General features: G+C 30.7%; 5 protein-coding genes across 8 annotated transcripts; 2 read left to right on the top strand and 3 right to left on the bottom strand.

Annotated features, from left to right (window-relative positions):
- Nucleotides 1-273: 273 nt before the first annotated feature.
- Nucleotides 274-6321, top strand: Eef2 (eukaryotic translation elongation factor 2). 2 transcript variants are annotated; one of them, XM_076310567.1, is made up of 14 exons: nt 274-428; nt 1383-1597; nt 1679-1872; nt 2219-2427; nt 2495-2728; nt 2808-2921; nt 3154-3300; nt 3483-3723; nt 3930-4097; nt 4286-4575; nt 4644-4853; nt 4928-5110; nt 5215-5472; nt 5719-6321. In XM_076310567.1, exons 1-14 carry the CDS (start codon nt 426-428, stop codon nt 5785-5787), a joined length of 2535 nt encoding a protein of 844 aa, XP_076166682.1. In that variant the 5' UTR covers nt 274-425; the 3' UTR covers nt 5788-6321. The 2 variants fall into 2 exon arrangements, with proteins under 2 accessions (XP_076166682.1, XP_076166683.1); XM_076310568.1 differs by lacking the exon at nt 274-428 and adding an exon at nt 947-1085.
- A 182-nt stretch (nt 6322-6503) lies between these two features.
- On the bottom strand, nt 6504-9284 carry LOC143146353 (protein PRRC1-like). Its single transcript, XM_076310572.1, has 5 exons — nt 9092-9284; nt 8281-8745; nt 7434-7536; nt 6988-7345; nt 6504-6919 (listed from the first exon to the last, which is right to left on the bottom strand). The coding sequence occupies exons 1-5, from the start codon at nt 9180-9182 to the stop codon at nt 6806-6808; spliced, it is 1131 nt and encodes a 376-aa protein (XP_076166687.1). The 5' UTR covers nt 9183-9284; the 3' UTR covers nt 6504-6805.
- A 230-nt stretch (nt 9285-9514) lies between these two features.
- LOC143146354 (protein PRRC1-like) lies at nt 9515-12550 on the bottom strand. Its single transcript, XM_076310574.1, has 6 exons — nt 12428-12550; nt 12062-12167; nt 11259-11723; nt 10403-10505; nt 9957-10314; nt 9515-9888 (listed from the first exon to the last, which is right to left on the bottom strand). The coding sequence occupies exons 2-6, from the start codon at nt 12150-12152 to the stop codon at nt 9775-9777; spliced, it is 1131 nt and encodes a 376-aa protein (XP_076166689.1). The 5' UTR covers nt 12153-12167; nt 12428-12550; the 3' UTR covers nt 9515-9774.
- Nucleotides 12329-12689, bottom strand: LOC143146355 (dolichyl-diphosphooligosaccharide--protein glycosyltransferase subunit 4-like). The gene has a single exon (XM_076310575.1). The coding sequence runs from the start codon at nt 12687-12689 to the stop codon at nt 12585-12587; it is 105 nt and encodes a 34-aa protein (XP_076166690.1). The 3' UTR covers nt 12329-12584.
- Nucleotides 12690-13392: 703 nt separating this feature from the next.
- Nucleotides 13393-16214, top strand: Nup44a (nuclear pore complex protein Nup44A). 3 transcript variants are annotated; one of them, XM_076310571.1, is made up of 6 exons: nt 13393-13921; nt 13994-14168; nt 14245-14506; nt 14595-14825; nt 14900-15187; nt 16013-16214. In XM_076310571.1, exons 3-6 carry the CDS (start codon nt 14277-14279, stop codon nt 16188-16190), a joined length of 927 nt encoding a protein of 308 aa, XP_076166686.1. In that variant the 5' UTR covers nt 13393-13921; nt 13994-14168; nt 14245-14276; the 3' UTR covers nt 16191-16214. The 3 variants fall into 3 exon arrangements, with proteins under 3 accessions (XP_076166686.1, XP_076166684.1, XP_076166685.1); XM_076310569.1 differs by having other exon boundaries at nt 14012-14168; nt 16013-16213; XM_076310570.1 differs by lacking the exon at nt 16013-16214 and having other exon boundaries at nt 13396-13921; nt 14012-14168; nt 14900-15899.
- The last annotated feature ends 1138 nt before the right edge of the window (nt 16215-17352 follow it).

Here is a 17352-nt window from a genome sequence, read left to right as displayed (position 1 = left end):
GCATAATTATTACAGTTATTTGACTGAATTTTAATTTTCTTTGTGTAATACCATTGTTTAACAGAGGAAGAAATAACGAAAGAAAAGTGCATAGTTTCCTTTCTCCTATTTCAATTTGAATCGGTTAGGTGGCAGCACTGCACTCAACAGTTGCTACAATACAATACCAATCAGATTAACGGATTGCATTTAAAATCGCACACAATCACCTGCAACCTGCGCACGCAAGTTCAGCCACGTGGTAGGGATCACGAAATTCCAATTGGTCCTGTGCACGACACGAAATACGTGTGACAACCGGTGCCCTCTATCGTGCACGAAACGTTCGTCCCTTTCACGAAACTCGTGTTCTTTCCCAGGGAGTCCGCCATTGTTGGTGCACGTATATTTCTGACCAGGCCAACGGAAATCGGACAACATCCAAAATGGTACGTATAATCGTTATGAACTATCACGAACATGTAGATCTGTACGGTGCGTGGAGTGCAGAGATGCGAATATTTTTGAAGACCGAGCGTCACCTGGGTTCGGGAAAATTCAAAAAACTGGCAGATTACTTGGGATTGCGCAACTCCTTTCGAGGACGAATTTTGAGGCTCGTGATGGATATGCCGGGACAAAGATCTCTGACGGTTCTGCGAATAAATCGATGGAACATTCCGGAAAATTTTACGTCACAAAGGTTCAATGTTGTCGATGTTCAAAGTTCAAATATGTTTCGTCTCTCGTTTGGAAGGCAACGTGTCATGGAGTTTTGCAGAGCTCTTGATACGAATCAGCATGCTCTCAGAACATTGTGAGTCGTAAAAAGCTCTGACGATTCCTTCTGCATTGGGGAATGTTACGGAAAGGATCCACGATTATTATTGTACAAAAAAACACATCAAATACTTCGCATGGTGTATATAGAGAATGAGGAAGTCGTAAAGTTCTAGGGTCAGGAATTACTCAAGTACACAGAACGTACGGACGCTGTGCAAAGAAAAATGTCCACATGGAAAGATGCTATTTCCTTTTGTTGTAAATTATAACGTATACGTGTCCGTAGTATTTATCAAGATTTGCGAAGCTTTAATACCAATATGGTCAGTATCAAGATTATTAAATTTTTTTTTATGCAAATGAACATTTTTGTTGACTTCAAGATTCGATACTTTAAAGAAATATTAAGTGTGCACTTTGGATTGACATGGAAATTTTGTGAAGTTTCTAACTGTTAATAATGTTAAGTTTTGTTGACTTTATGCATCTCTTGATATTATTGTGCGTAATGTAATCAAGTTTTTGAATATGAGACATCTCGATTAATATATTTGTCCTGGTGTTCTTAGAATGGGTTAAGTATATATATTCTGTATTTATAAAACTGTCATTTGTTTCAGGTGAACTTCACGGTGGACGAGATACGTGACATGATGGACAAAAAGAAAAACATCAGAAATATGTCCGTCATTGCACACGTCGATCATGGAAAGTCAACTTTGACTGACTCCCTTGTGTCCAAAGCCGGTATTATTGCCGGTGCCAAGGCTGGCGAGACCCGTTTCACTGATACTCGTAAGGACGAGCAGGAACGTTGTATCACAATTAAATCTACGTAAGTTTGCTCTGTGTATCTTTTATTAGGTTGTAATTCTTATTCATTATTCCATAGTTAATATTTAAAATTTCTTTACAGTGCTATTTCTATGTTCTTTGCCCTCGCAGAGAAAGATTTAGTTTTTATCACAAATCCTGACCAACGCGACAAAGATGAAAAGGGTTTCTTGATTAATCTGATTGATTCACCTGGCCACGTAGATTTCTCTAGTGAAGTAACAGCTGCTCTCCGTGTAACTGATGGAGCTCTAGTAGTCGTCGATTGTGTATCTGGTATATATTTTACAACTGGTTTTTTTAATTCTAGCAACAAATTATATATTGAGTGTCTTTAATAATGACATTGGTGTATTAAAGTAATTTGTTTTGCACTAAATTCCCTTTCAGCACAAAAAGTGTTACTCTGTAGTATATTAGCTGGTTTATCTGGTTAATGTACATGGACAGTGCTGACGGTGCAGTAATGAAAGAAGATTAAAAGCAGCTGTGTTTAAACGCTATTAGTGGACCTCTATCTTTATGTTCACTACTAATATGCTACGACACAATTGCTACAATTTTATAATACATTTTTATTTTTTACTTTATCGCAATTTTAATCCAGCCTTTATTTTTTAAGGTGTTTGCGTACAAACGGAAACTGTACTTCGTCAAGCTATTGCTGAACGTATCAAACCCGTATTATTCATGAACAAGATGGACAGAGCACTATTGGAACTTCAGCTTGATAGTGAAGATCTCTATCAAACTTTCCAACGTATTGTTGAAAACGTGAACGTTATTATTGCTACGTATTCGGATGATGATGGTCCCATGGGTGAAGTTAGAGTAAGTATATATTTTCTCTTTATATACAATGTTGATTTTATAATAATTTTATTCTCGTTCTATATAGGTAGATCCTAGCAAAGGATCTGTCGGTTTTGGTTCTGGTCTTCACGGTTGGGCGTTTACGTTAAAACAATTTTCTGAAATGTACGCCGAAAAATTCAACATTGATGTCGCAAAACTTATGAATAGATTATGGGGAGAATCATTCTTTAACCTCAAAACCAAGAAGTGGAGCAAACAGAAGGAAATTGATAACAAACGATCATTCTGCATGTATGTCTTAGATCCAATTTATAAGGTATGTTTTCGATTAATATTGTTATATTAATTAATTGTTAATTTACTTTAAATAATACTAATACACGTTTAATTTACAGGTATTTGGTAGTATTATGAATTACAAAAAAAAAGAAGCGGACAGTTTGTTGCAGAAATTAGGAATTGTTTTGAAGCCAGAAGACAAAGATAAAGATGGTAAAGCACTTCTTAAGGTAAACATTTTTTGTAAAATAATCAATTCAATTCCACTTACATTAGGAAAATATAATTTTGACATATTTTAAAAATATTTATGATGATTGTTCTAAATATTTTCTGACACCTCTACTGAAATTTTTTGACTGATTATTAGAACAGGTTCTGATACTACTTGAATCTTAAATATTTACTAATCTAGCAGTTAATAAGTACATTATTGTACATTACTATTCTTCTATATTTCAGGTTGTTATGAGAACGTGGTTACCTGCTGGAGAAGCTTTACTTCAGATGATTGCTATTCACTTGCCATCTCCCGTCACCGCTCAAAAATACCGTATGGAAATGTTGTACGAAGGTCCACATGACGATGAAGCCGCGATTGGTATTAAGGTATTTAAATCTTTAATGTTTCTAATACGCGTTAATCAAGTTTTATTACATATGATGTTAACCATAGACCTGTACTGAGATATATGATAGATATAATTTTTAACTGATTAGAAATTTGCATTTGGTTCAAATATATATATACGAACTAGTACATTTATATTAATGAATATTTTATTTTACAGAACTGTGATCCACATGGGCCACTTATGATGTATGTTTCAAAAATGGTCCCGACTTCTGATAAAGGTCGTTTCTATGCTTTTGGTCGTGTATTCTCTGGAAATGTGAGTACCGGTATGAAAGCACGTATTATGGGTCCGAATTTCCAACCAGGCAAAAAGGATGATCTTTATGAAAAAACTATTCAGCGTACAATTTTGATGATGGGTCGTTATGTTGAGGCGATTGAAGATGTGCCTTCTGGTTAGTAAATCCTATTCAATGTTTATATGATTACGAATTCAACCTTATTAATTCTTAAATAAATAATTTAATGATGATTGTTCACACAGACCTGTACTGATAGTTTTTGAAAGACATTAGAACGGCCAACTGATAATTAATAATACCAAATTATTTTTTAAAGATCATGTACATATTGTTACTGATTTGTTTATTGTTTTATTTAGGTAATATTTGTGGACTTGTTGGTGTTGATCAATTCTTAGTGAAAACTGGTACTATTACCACGTGTAAAGAAGCACATAACATGAAAGTTATGAAGTTCTCAGTTTCTCCTGTAGTGCGTGTCGCCGTTGAACCTAAAAATCCAGCAGATTTGCCCAAGTTGGTTGAAGGTACATTCATTACTCTATTTAATTGAATCTGTAATTCATTGAAATTTTATAATTAAGGATGAAACTACCTATAGAGCATTGGGTTATGATAAACCGTGATTTTTATTTCAAATCTGACGACTAATGATTTACATTCATATTTCACATCTTGCATGGATGTTACTTTATCCTAAAATGTTTATGTTCAGGTCTTAAACGTTTGGCAAAATCTGATCCTATGGTACAATGTATCATCGAAGAATCTGGAGAACATATTATCGCTGGTGCTGGAGAACTTCATCTTGAAATTTGTTTGAAAGATTTGGAAGAGGATCATGCTTGTATACCTATTAAGAAATCGGATCCTGTTGTTTCTTATAGAGAAACGATTTCGGAACAATCGAATCAAGTGTGTCTTTCAAAATCACCCAATAAACACAATCGTTTGTTCATGATGGCATGTCCTATGCCCGATGGTCTTGCTGAAGATATTGATAATGTATGTTTCATTTGCTTATGAATATATATATAATTTGCATTTCTACTTACTATCTACAAATTTTACAGGGTGACATTAATCCAAGGGATGATTTCAAAGTACGTGCTCGTCACTTAAATGTCAGGTATGACTATGATGTAACTGAAGTTAGGAAGATTTGGTGCTTCGGACCTGAGGGAACTGGACCCAACATCCTTGTAGATTGTTCGAAAGGAGTGCAGTATCTTAACGAAATTAAAGATTCTGTTGTAGCTGGATTCCAATGGGCCACGAAAGAGGTACAACATATTTTTAAAAAATGCTTAAAACTGTATTTCCTTGATTTGTCAACTTATAATTATTTATATTGTAGGGTGTTCTTTCGGAAGAGAACTTGAGAGGTGTACGTTTTAATATTCATGACGTAACACTACATGCCGATGCTATTCACAGAGGTGGTGGTCAGATTATCCCTACCACAAGACGTTGCCTTTATGCTTGTCTCCTTACTGCATCTCCTCGACTTATGGAACCAGTTTATTTGTGTGAAATTCAGGTAAACTAAGCTTCTTAATTGTTCGAAAGATTTAGTATTGTATGTAATACGTATAGTAGTTTATTCATTTCGTATACATTGCTCAAACGGAGTATTTTTTTTAGTGTCCAGAAATAGCAGTTGGTGGTATATACGGTGTCCTTAACCGTAGAAGAGGTCACGTTTTTGAAGAACAACAAGTTGCTGGTACACCTATGTTTGTAGTTAAAGCATATCTTCCAGTAAATGAGTCGTTTGGTTTTACTGCTGATCTGCGTTCCAATACCGGAGGACAAGCTTTTCCACAATGTGTATTCGACCATTGGCAAATCTTGCCCGGTGATCCAATGGAACCTAGCTCCAGACCTTACCAAGTTGTGCAGGTAAATATTTATTTTGTCAAACAACTAATTGAAACTATATCCACGATCATAACTGATGGTAATGAATAAATATAAGTATATTACCATTTTTAATCTCGTGGAAGAAAAACTTGTTTTTTGTTTTGGTGTTCCAGTAAAGTATCTATCCTGGTTTGCCTGAATAGGGAAACACACAAACATTGATTTTAACACAATTTCATACGTATGTTGATTATTGCTAATTTACAATTATTTCTATTCTTACAGGAAACACGTAAGAGGAAGGGATTGAAAGAAGGTCTCCCAGATTTGAATGCATACCTTGACAAATTGTAACCATAGATTCGCGCGCACCATATTTAAATATCTATTTAAATATTGTAATTCAATTAATATCGCTCGAGCCGTATACAGCCACATCGGTTTATTATGAACTTTGTTTTGAGCAAAGAACCGTGAGAAATACACGATTATAAATATGGAAAAAGATAATAAATTGTAATTATAACGGAAACTTGTATGCTAGCGCAGGGGAGGAATATTTTGTACATTTATTTAACTAAGCATGCCACATTGTCAAGACCTAGTGGCTTTACGTTTTTAGCATATCAGCATCAGATAAAGACTTGATTGTTGTTTTTATTGTGACAATATACATGTTGTCCATTTCGTATATATAAAAAGAAGGAAAACAAAAATTGTGATGTTTTACATTGCTTTTTTACTACATTAATCTGTTATTTCTTTGTTGATGTTCTCAAATGATTGGACGAATTCAGAAGTTACTAATAACAAAAAAAGGATCACAGCAATGTACTCATACCGAAAAAAAATACGTCAGGAAATTAAAGATGAAATTAAGAAACAGTATGTCTCTTTATTGACTTGATTTGTTAAAAATACCCAAATTACGCCCAAAATATTTTAAATAGAAAATAATTGAGAAAACTAAAGTTATTTGAATGGATAAACTTTGGATGAAATAGAAATAAATTTCACTTCAAAATAAAAAATATTGCTACAATTACAGTAGAATCAAATGATTAATCATATTCAGCATACCAAATCTAATTTTTAATATATTTTAATTTATTGATTACATTAATCTTTTTGTACATATTACAAGATATAATTAAAATACACTTAATTTATGAACAATAATTTAGTACATAAATCACATTCATTGGAATTGAATTAAATCCATTATTTCAATAATGCATAAAAATAATATTAGAATTACTAGTTTATGGAATTAATTTTGATACATTTTTTAAGTATATTATAAATTATTAAAATTGCATTTACAAAAACGCAATGTATTCATACAATGCGTTATCATATTCTTTATAAAAATTTACACAGGATTAATTGTATTCTTGTAGATTCCAGCCAATGATTGAACTGCTAAAAGTGTAATATCCCTCCTAGAGACTCCAGTAAGCGCGTGGTGCCATTCATTGTGAGAAACCTTTGGACATTTTTTTATATTTTTAAAAAGATCAAAATAATTGTTTACTATTTTTGTTTGAAACATACCTGTAAATTGCTTGCCATTAAACTACCAACAGTAACTGTTAATCCAGACCATTTGAGAGGGTAATTTTCAGGTGTAGCTTCTTGTGCCATTGTTACTATATGACTTGGTACTGGTGTCATTTGGGTAAATGTTTGCAAATTCACGTCGTTCTTAGGATCATTGAGAAGTACCACTCCTAAATCGTACCACTTATCTTCACCAACTTCTAATAAAAAGTTTTCCATAGCAATTATAGGTATATCTCTTGGTAAACTTGGATCATTTCGGGCAGAATTAATTCTGTCTTTTGCTCCTTTTATTCCAGCAGCAAAACCAACTGGTTGAGCAGCAATAACTGAACAATCAACTGGTACACCTCTGAAAAAGTAACCATGTACTAATTAAAAATACATTCATATGTATCTAATAAATTAAACACAATTTGAATTATGTACATATTACTTACGTCACTGTTGCTTTTCCAAAAACTGTTTGAAAAGCTTGGCGTACAAGACTTATATTTACATCCTTATCAGAAGCAACTACAATCTCTACATCGCCACCAGAATCTGAAATGTACAGTTTTAACAGAGATCGCATATATGTCTGTACATTAACTAACATGTTGCACAGCCACTATTCGCTTGAGAATGGTATAAATCTTGTACTTAGATTCTGAAACTTTTATTTCCATAGCAATATGTTTCTGTTTTAAATGCAAGACTTTATAAAATATTATTTTAAATTATTAAAAATCATGTTTAAATATTGTCATATTTTTATGAAATTATATATAGATACATTGTTGTGTTCAATGTAAAGTACTATATTTCATTTTATTTGAATCACACAAGTAAATAATTACTGCCTGCATTTACAATGCAAATAATGAAACTAACTTGTTTTTGGATTTATGTTTACACTTCTTTCATATATATGAAATTTATATCACTAGTATATATGCATACAATTTACACAGTTTAGAACACTTCATAAATAAAATATGAATGGAACATTTTTGTTTATTAAAAACTTTCAATATTTCCAATTGACAGTTCAGACAGTCAGTGTACAGAAGAACAGTTCATTGAATTAAGTTTGGCTTGCAGTTCATCCAAAAATAACATGATACATATATACACTCCTTTCCGTTATGATGCAATAACATAATTACACATACTGTGACACACATTTGAGAACAAAATTTACAAAGCAGAGTATTATTACTAAGATCAACATATTTATAAATAAAGAAAGTTTATTCTGACTTCCACTTTTACTTGTATCTTAGGATTAATAACTTTTTTACTTACAAATGAATTCGCGCATCTGGGGATCTAACATTGTCATCATACTATTAAAATTATTTTTGGTTTCCATTGCAATTCTAGTTATGATACCCCTTTCTATCATTGTATTTTTAACCCAAGATAGAAAACCGCCACCTGGATCCTGCATTGGACATTCTGTTTGCAATGTAGTTTGTGCATTTTGAATTGACGGAGTTGTAGTAACAGCTGCAGTTAACTGATGTGGTTCTTGCTGTAAAGGTGTAGACTGAACAACAGTATTTAACATTGAGTTACTAGGCTCATGATTCTTTTGTACAGATGGCTTCAAATTTTGAGAAGATTTTTTTGACAATGAGTTCCCTGGATTGGAAACAAAGCTAGGCAATGCTGTAGGTGGTGCTACATTTGATATTAAATTTTCTGAAGATGTTGACACACCTAATGGCACTGCTTCAGATGTAGATGAAGATAAGCTGCTAAAAGAATCTGAAAATTACATAGATTTTATCGTTTATACAAATTGTGAATATTGTAATGAAATGTTCATGTTGCAAAATTGAACCTTCAATGAATGAATTACTTATTTTCTATTTTTAAAATGGAAGTTGTCATATTTCTAAAAATATTTTTTTTTAATAATATTATAAATTGTTTATAATGTCTTTTATATCACAAAATACATTTGTTATATTTCACAATGTTGTAGGTTATGTTTAATTAATTTTCTTTTATATAAAAAATTACAAAAATTGAATGTAATAAATGTAAAGTTTTAATTTGGAAAGGTATCTGACAAATACGCAGGTGTTTATGTTTTGCCCTTCAGTCTTACCTGTCTTCATAATTTCTCCAGTTGCAGAATGTTCATCCGTCTTTCTTTCAATAAATTCAAACGTAAATTCCCCATTGGAATCGTCTGTCATTGCCGGTTAACTTTTCTAAATTTACGCGTAAGATGTCCAAAACTATATTGCGAATTTCTATATGCAATTGTGCATACAAAAGACAATACGTGACTATATATAATTACGTGTACTAGTAGCTAACTTCATGATCAAGAATATCATCCGAAGATAGGAATTAATCGTGACACGTAGATTCCGTTATTTTTCATTATTTATTGTTTTTTCATTCACTATACATGATCAGAGAGATTCATTTTATAATAAAAATATTGCTACAATTAAAGCAGAATAAAATGACTCATCAAATTTAGCATACCAAATCTATTTTTTAATATACTTCAATTTATTCGTTTTATTCATTTTTTGTACATATTACAAGATATGATTAAAATACCATTCTTAATTTATGAACAATACTTTAGTACATAAGTCACATTCATTGGAATTGAATTGAATCTATTATTTCAATAATGCATAAAAATAATATTAGAATTACTAGTTTATGGAATTAATTTTGATACATTTTTTAAATATATTATACATTATTAAAATTACATTTATAAAAATGCAATCTATTGATAAATTGGGTTATCATATTCTTCATAAGAATTTACACAGGATTAATTGTATTCTTGTAGATTCCAGCCAATGATTGAACTGCTAAAACCATAATATCCCTCCTAGAGACTCCAGTCAGTGCATGATACCATTCATTATGAGAAACCTTTAGACATATTTTTATATTTTTAAAATAATCAAAATAATTGTCTACTGTTTTTGTTTGAAACATACCTGTAAATTGCTTGCTATTAAACTACCAACAGTAACTGTAAATCCAGACCATTTGAGAGGGTAATTTTCAGGTGTAGCTTCTTGTGCCATTGTTACTATATGACTTGGTACTGGTGTCATTTGGGTAAATGTTTGCAAATTCACGTCGTTCTTAGGATCATTGAGAAGTACCACTCCTAAATCGTACCACTTGTCTTCACCAACTTCTAACAAGAAGTTTTCCATAGCAATTATAGGTATATCTTTTGGTAAACTTGGATCATTTCGGGCAGAATTAATTCTGTCTTTTGCTCCTTTTATTCCAGCGGCAAAACCAACTGGTTGAACAGCAATAACAGAACAATCAACTGGTACACCTCTGAAAAAGTAACCATGTACTAATTAAAAATGCATTCATATGTATCTAATAAATTAAACATAATTTGAATTATGTACATATTACTTACGTCACTGTTGCTTTTCCAAAAACTGTTTGAAATGCTTGGCTTACAAGACTTATATTTACATCCTTATCTGAAGCAACTACAATCTCTACATCACCACCAGAATCTGAAATGTACAGTTTTAACAGAGTTCGCATATATGCCTGTACATTAAGTAACATGTTGCACAGCCACTATTTGCACGAGAATGGTATAAATCTTGTACTTAGATTCTGAAACTTCTATTTCCATAGCAATAGGTTTCTGTTTTAAATGCAAGAATTTATAAAATGATGTTTTGTTTATAAAAAATTATGTTTAAAAATTATCTTTTTTTTATGAAATTATATACAGGTATAATGTTATGTTCACTGTAAAGTTCCATTCCTAATTTCATTTGAGTCACAACAGGAGTAAATCATTACTATCTGCATTTACCATGCAAACAACAGAACTAACTTGTTTTTGCATTTATATATGCACTTGTTTCTTACATACAAAATTTGAATCACTGATATATATATATACATACAATTTACACAGTTTAGATCACTTCATAAATAAAATATGAATGGAACATTTTTATTTATTAAAAACTTTCAATATTTTGCAATTGACAGTTTAGACAGTGAGTGTACAAAAGAACAGTTACAGTCATTGAATTAAGTTTGGCTTGTAGTTCATCCAAAAATAACATAATACATATATATACTCCTTTCTCTTATGATGCAATAACATAATCACATATACAATGGCACATATTTGAGAACAAAATTTTCTAACCAAGGAAGTATTAGCAAGATCATATTTACAAATAAAGAAAGTTTATTTAGACTTCGATTTCTACTTGCCTCTTAGGATTAATAACTTTCTTACTTACAAATAAATTCACGCATCTGTGGATCTAATGTTGTCAACATACTATTAAAATTATTCTTTGTTTCCATTGCAATTCTGGTCATGATACCCTTTTCTATCATTGTTTTTTTAACCCATGATAGAAAACCACCACCTGAATCTTGCATTGGGCTTTCTGTTTGCAATGTAGTTTGTACATTTTGAATTAACGGAGTTGTAGTAACAGCAGTAGTTACTTGATGTGGTTCTTGCTGTGAAGGCATAGACTGAACGACAGTATTTAACATTGAGTTACTAGGCTCATGATTCTTTTGTACAGATGGCTTCAAATTATGAGAAGATTTTTTTGATAATGGGGTTCCTGGATTTGAAACAAAGCTGGGCAATGCTATAGGTGGAGCTATATTTGATATTACATTTTCTGAAGATGTTGGCACACCTAATGGCACTGCTTCAGATGTAGATGAAAATAAGCTGCTAAAAGAATCTGAAAATTATATAGATTTTATCGTTTATACAAATTGTAAATATTGTAATGAAATGTTCATGTTGCAAAATTGAACCTTCAATGAATGAATTACTTATTTTCTATTTTTAAAATGAAAATTATCATTTTTTCAAAAATATTTTTTTGAACAACATTATAATTTGTTTGTATCTTTTATATCATAAGATACATTTGTTACATCTCACAATGTTGTATGCTATGGTTAATTAATTTTCTTTTATATAAAAAATTATAAAAGCTGAATGTAATAAATGTAAAGTTTTAATTTGGAAAGGTATCTGACAGATATACAGGTGTTTATGTTTTGCCTTTCTCACCTGTCTTCATAATTTCTCCAGTTGCAGAATGTTCATCTGTCTTTCTTTCAATAAATTCAAACGTGAATTCTCCATTGGAATCGTCTGTCATTGCCGGTTAACTTTTCTAAATTTATGTGCAAGATGTTTAAAACTCTATTGCAAATTTCTATATGCGATTGTGCATACAAAAGATAATACGTGACTATATATAATTATAATATACTAGTAGCTAACTTCATGATTAAGAATATCATCCGAAGATAGGAATTAATCGTAACACGTAGATTCCATCATTTTTCATTATTTATTGTTTTTCCATCACTATACATGATCAGAGAGATTAATTTTATAATTTAGAAATAAAATAGGATAAAGAAAAGGTACCTTTACTTAATGTGGAATGTATTTTTAAACTTAAAGCCATTTATATTAACACACGTCATTCGTATAGTTTCAAATACAACGTATAGATATGCAACTTCAGTGGAAAATGTTTAATGACGCAAGTTAAGGTTAAGTTTAAGAGAAATATCCTATTCTCTCATTTTGAGTAATTTGCATTTATGTAGTGAAAGAGAAATACTAAACAAAATAATATAGCGCCAAGGATGTTGCAGAAAACAGCCAGCTGTACATCCGTGATCATCTGAAACGTTACAAAATTAACCTGGTGGTTTATATATTATATTTAAATAACGGAACATTATAAAATAAATAGAGAAAAAGAATATTTGTAAAGTGAAAGAATTATGAAAACATATAAATAAATATATATATATATATATATATATGTACTATTACCTTAAATAATTATTTTATTTTATACTGTTCGGTATACTTTAACAAATATGTAGTTTGACACGTTCTCACCGTGAAATTCTCTTTGGTTCGCGTCCACTTGTGTTTCTAAGTATGAGTCTATGTGAACTTTTTAAGGGTGTGACGTTGCAGATTGACAGTTAATTCAATTGGTTGTCTCATTTATCGACAAATTATTTTGTATTATTTACATAATAGATTATTTGTTTCTAATAATCAATCATTATTTACATAATAGATATTGTTAATAATTATTTCAACTATTGTTTGATGAAAATTCTTATAATTAGTGTAAGTAGAAATACAAGATATAAAAAAATTTGTAAAGGTCGGTGGTTTAAATAAATTTTTATTTTCATCTGTTATTGCTATTAATGTTTACACATTTTATAAATGATAATATTATAACATGCGTAATAGTTGTGAATTATAAATCAGTAATTAATTTATATTGGTACAATTTTTAGTGATTTTAGATAAAAGGAAGCGGAACTTGGTAACTTTTCTCTCATGCGGTACAGATTGTGCCAAAGTGTTCATTGAAATGCATTCGAATAGTATTTTTGAAATTCAAGATTTGAAGAACAAAAAGAACTTTCAATTGATCAATATAGTATTAGTGACTTTGTTTTGTGATTTTTATTAAATATTTTATTTTTGCATTCAAAGTAATCATAAAGGATGTTAGTAAGATTAGTTGTATTGCGTTTTCCCTCCTCTTTAGTGATATAACAATTTTAAGTATATATAAAAGAAAATAAGTGATTCTCATTTGTGACGTTTGGTTTATATATTATACTGCAAATATTACATTTTTAAATATTTTGACATTTGTCTAATTTCACAAAAATATTTAAGTATTATATCCTAACCTCTATACTATTTTAACACGCGCGCATTGTTGGCGGAAGTTTGTTTTGCACCGCAATATTCAAATAAACATTAAGAATGTTTGAAGCCCATAGTATTAATGCTGAGCATAAGGATTTGATCCACGATATAGCTTATGATTTTTACGGACAACGCATGGCAACATGCTCCAGTGATCAGTTTGTGAAAGTAAGATCATGTTTACAGTTGATAAGTATACAATTGTATTATAAGGATTTGTTGGTATAGTCATGTGTGAAGATGATCGAATTTACTTAGGTTTGGGATGAAGATGAACATGGAAATTGGCATTTAACTGCATCTTGGAAAGCTCATAGTGGCTCTGTGTGGAAAGTTACTTGGGCCCACCCGGAATTTGGCCAGGTTCTTGCAACATGTTCTTTTGATAGGACAGCAGCTGTATGGGAGGAGATAGGTAGAATTATAATTTACTATTAATTATTTTTCTTTACTATAAGTGGTTAGTCTATGGTTTTGTATGATATTAATAGTTGGAGAAGGATCAGGTCCTGGTGAACGTGGTATGAGACATTGGGTTAGGCGGACAAATTTAGTAGATTCCCGAAAGTCTGTTACGGATGTAAAATTTGCACCTAAAACACTAGGCCTTTTATTAGCTACTTGTAGCGAAGATGGAGTAATTCGAATATATGAAGCTCCAGATGTTATGAATTTGAGTCAATGGACTCTACAACACGATATTAGTTGCAAGCTTCAGTGTAGTTGTCTCTCATGGAATCCATCACTTTCAAGGTGAAGAAATAACAAAGTCTTATTAATAGTATATTTGATTTATATTTTCGAAATTATTTAATGTTTTTTTATTTATTATGTACATTAGGTTACATCCTCCAATGTTAGCAGTTGCAAGTGATGATCCAAACCCATCGTCTGGAGGAAAAGTCTTTATTTATGAATATTCTGAAAGTAGTAGAAGATGGGCAAAAACAGAAACATTGCAAATTACTGATCCTGTTCATGACATTGCATTTGCTCCAAACTTGGGCAGAAGTTTTCATACACTAGCCACTGCAACAAAAGATGTTCGAATAATTACATTGAAACCTATATTGTAAGTATAAGTCCTGCAATTTGTATAAATGCTGAGTGAATAAGAAACTAGAAGATGTTATGTTACTCTTACAGGGATAGTATACAAAGCGGTTCACCGCGTTTTGAAATTACTACAGCAGCACAATTTCTGGATCATGATTTTACAGTATGGCGTGTATGTTGGAATATTATGGGAACTATTCTAGCAAGTTCGGGAGACGATGGTTGTGTTCGATTATGGAAAGATAATTATATTAATAATTGGAAGTGTGTTGCTGTTTTGAAAGGTGATGGCACTTCTGCTCAAAGTGCTGAAACTCCTACAGCAGCAACACCACCTAATCACTCAGCAGGAACACAACAAACACCTTCTACAACAAGGTACTACAAATTGGGTTCCATTAGTCATCCAAATCAAGTGCCTTGGCATTAGAAAGAATAATTTATTTTTTACCATGATCAATGGCTTCATGCTTTCTGTTATTTCATACAACTGTGTACTGTTTGTATGAAAACTATTGGATTTATATTTATACAATAAAGGCATTGATTATTCTTACTTTCTAAACAAATATTTTTAATTATTGGTAGCACCAGGCCAATTTACATCAATTATAAGTTTGTAGTAACGCACTTTCCTATTGTTTTAATAATTTGTATTTTTTGTTAAATAAAATAGATATAAAATGTATGTTTTACTAGAAACTTTTGTAATAAATTCTATGTTAATCAATAGTTTAACGACTTTGGTGACACAACACATGTATCGTTTATTCGTTTCTTAAAAAAGTACCAATCAGAACCAGCTAGAATATGAATCAAAACGGGGAGATTATATTGGGAAAATTATTAATTGAAAATATTTCATATTCTGTAATGTACAAAATTTACTAAAGTGTGAATTTTAGGTATGATAAATGATTAAGTAATATATCTTTTGCAGAGTGTTAGAATTATTGTAAATATTGAATGATCACATACATACACTTGAATACATTGTCTGATACATACTTGGAAACTATTTTACAAACAAAATTTTTCAGTCAATTTGTAATATATTTTTTAATTAATAAATGCTGTTTTTATATTATGATACACCTCTTTATTCTTTTCCTACCTCAAAATGCTAAATAAGTTATCTTATAATTAGAATGCACAAATAATTTATTTTTTCGATTATCTAAATAAATTTCATTTCACTTTTAGAACTGCAACTATAGCAACAGTCACTGCAGAGAAGCCTACAGTTGCAGTTATGTGTATCAATAAATGGCAAGCACCTGTTACAAAGGGTCGTTTCAGTAAATCTGTGTGGCTGGGAAATCCTAGTGAAGCAACTCCACCACCACTCCCAATTTTAGAGTGTCCTAAGGCAAAAAAATAACTACAATTAATATAATTATTATGTTTTTAAGGTTTTTTATTGGTCTTGATATTCGTAAGTAATACAAAAGTAAGTAACTTTTGTAGCTTTGAGTTTGGTGAATTGAAAGCAATCAATTCCAAATATGTCAAGTACTTTTTTAATGCCATTAATCAGTATTATTTTTATTAGATATTATTAGATTTCATAGATACAATTTACGAAGATAAAAATTTCTTAATTATGTACTTATTATTGTTAAACCTTTGCAATGTATAGCAATAGTTAATGCAATCATTGTAATTATAAATTTATGCAGTCACTATAAGCAGAGTATTAGTATTTTGTATATATATGTAAAATTACTTCATATACCTGTCATTTTGAATTTTCCTTTATAATTTTACGTATATTACCTTTTATTGCTGTAGATATCTTTATGCTTAATTTAAATAAAATATGTATGTAAGGAAGTACATTTACATCATTTACTTACACAATGTCGATAGAAAACAAGAATACTTCGTTTCGAATTTAATTTGAAATTGTAACACGGAAATGCATTGTTGTATAATATGTATCAAATTCGAAATTGAATCCTTTAAAAATATAGAATACAATTATATAATAAATATTCAATATGCATCGAGAAATATGTTATTTAATAATAGTGATATCATTTTTTGTTAAAATCATTTGTTATCGAAGAATAGTAACCTAATTGTAGCTAAACGATTAACGTAGTAACAGGCTAATCGTTGCGAACATCCGTCAGTTGACTTTGAACTGTCTAATCGTGTTGTTCGTTGAATCGGTAACGTTACGGTAGTCTTATTGATTAAAACAGTTTTTATGTTTGTCATTATGTTAAAATATTTGTGTATTCAATGATATTTTTCTATCGTGTGTGGAGTAAAAAGTGATACATCATGAAACGAGTGTTTGAACCAGCTAGAAAGAGTTTATTGGACATAGTAAGGAAAAATCTTCGTGCGCATGGCAAGGTAAAAATAATTTAATTTCATTATTATGTTTGTATTTTACATTTGTAGTTCGAACATTACTATAATTTCACAATAGTGTTTTTCATTTGCACGAATAAACTCTGTGCTACGAAAAAAGTAATTTAACGTTCTTTTTACTTCAAAATTGAATTTATATAATGGCGACATCTACGTACTTT

The sequence above is a fragment of the Ptiloglossa arizonensis genome, chromosome 4 (genome assembly GCF_051014685.1).
Source record: "Ptiloglossa arizonensis isolate GNS036 chromosome 4, iyPtiAriz1_principal, whole genome shotgun sequence".
NCBI lineage: Eukaryota > Metazoa > Arthropoda > Insecta > Hymenoptera > Colletidae > Ptiloglossa > Ptiloglossa arizonensis.
Note: the sequence above shows the minus strand (reverse complement) of the source record. Positions and strands in the feature narration are given on the sequence as shown.

What these genes read in the sequence shown, in the direction of transcription:
- Eef2 (XM_076310567.1), top strand. An exon ending in TCTTAGATCCAATTTATAAG is followed by an intron (nt 2,729 to 2,807) that starts GTATGTTTTCGA and finishes TTTAATTTACAG; the next exon opens with GTATTTGGTAGTATTATGAA. An exon ending in TTTGCCCAAGTTGGTTGAAG is followed by an intron (nt 4,098 to 4,285) that starts GTACATTCATTA and finishes GTTTATGTTCAG; the next exon opens with GTCTTAAACGTTTGGCAAAA.
- LOC143146353 (XM_076310572.1), bottom strand. Translation starts at nt 9,182, where the DNA reads ATGACAGACGATTCCAATGGGGAATTTACGTTTGAATTTATTGAAAGA. An exon ending in CCAGATGCGCGAATTCATTT is followed by an intron (nt 7,537 to 8,280) that starts GTAAGTAAAAAA and finishes TGTACATTTCAG; the next exon opens with ATTCTGGTGGCGATGTAGAG. An exon ending in TAATGGCAAGCAATTTACAG is followed by an intron (nt 6,920 to 6,987) that starts GTATGTTTCAAA and finishes AAATGTCCAAAG; the next exon opens with GTTTCTCACAATGAATGGCA.
- LOC143146354 (XM_076310574.1), bottom strand. Translation starts at nt 12,152, where the DNA reads ATGACAGACGATTCCAATGGAGAATTCACGTTTGAATTTATTGAAAGA. An exon ending in TGGAGAAATTATGAAGACAG is followed by an intron (nt 11,724 to 12,061) that starts GTGAGAAAGGCA and finishes TATAATTTTCAG; the next exon opens with ATTCTTTTAGCAGCTTATTT. An exon ending in ACAGATGCGTGAATTTATTT is followed by an intron (nt 10,506 to 11,258) that starts GTAAGTAAGAAA and finishes TGTACATTTCAG; the next exon opens with ATTCTGGTGGTGATGTAGAG.
- LOC143146355 (XM_076310575.1), bottom strand. Translation starts at nt 12,689, where the DNA reads ATGATCACGGATGTACAGCTGGCTGTTTTCTGCAACATCCTTGGCGCT.
- Nup44a (XM_076310569.1), top strand. Translation starts at nt 13,811, where the DNA reads ATGTTTGAAGCCCATAGTATTAATGCTGAGCATAAGGATTTGATCCAC. An exon ending in CCAGTGATCAGTTTGTGAAA is followed by an intron (nt 13,922 to 14,011) that starts GTAAGATCATGT and finishes GAATTTACTTAG; the next exon opens with GTTTGGGATGAAGATGAACA. An exon ending in ATTACATTGAAACCTATATT is followed by an intron (nt 14,826 to 14,899) that starts GTAAGTATAAGT and finishes TTACTCTTACAG; the next exon opens with GGATAGTATACAAAGCGGTT.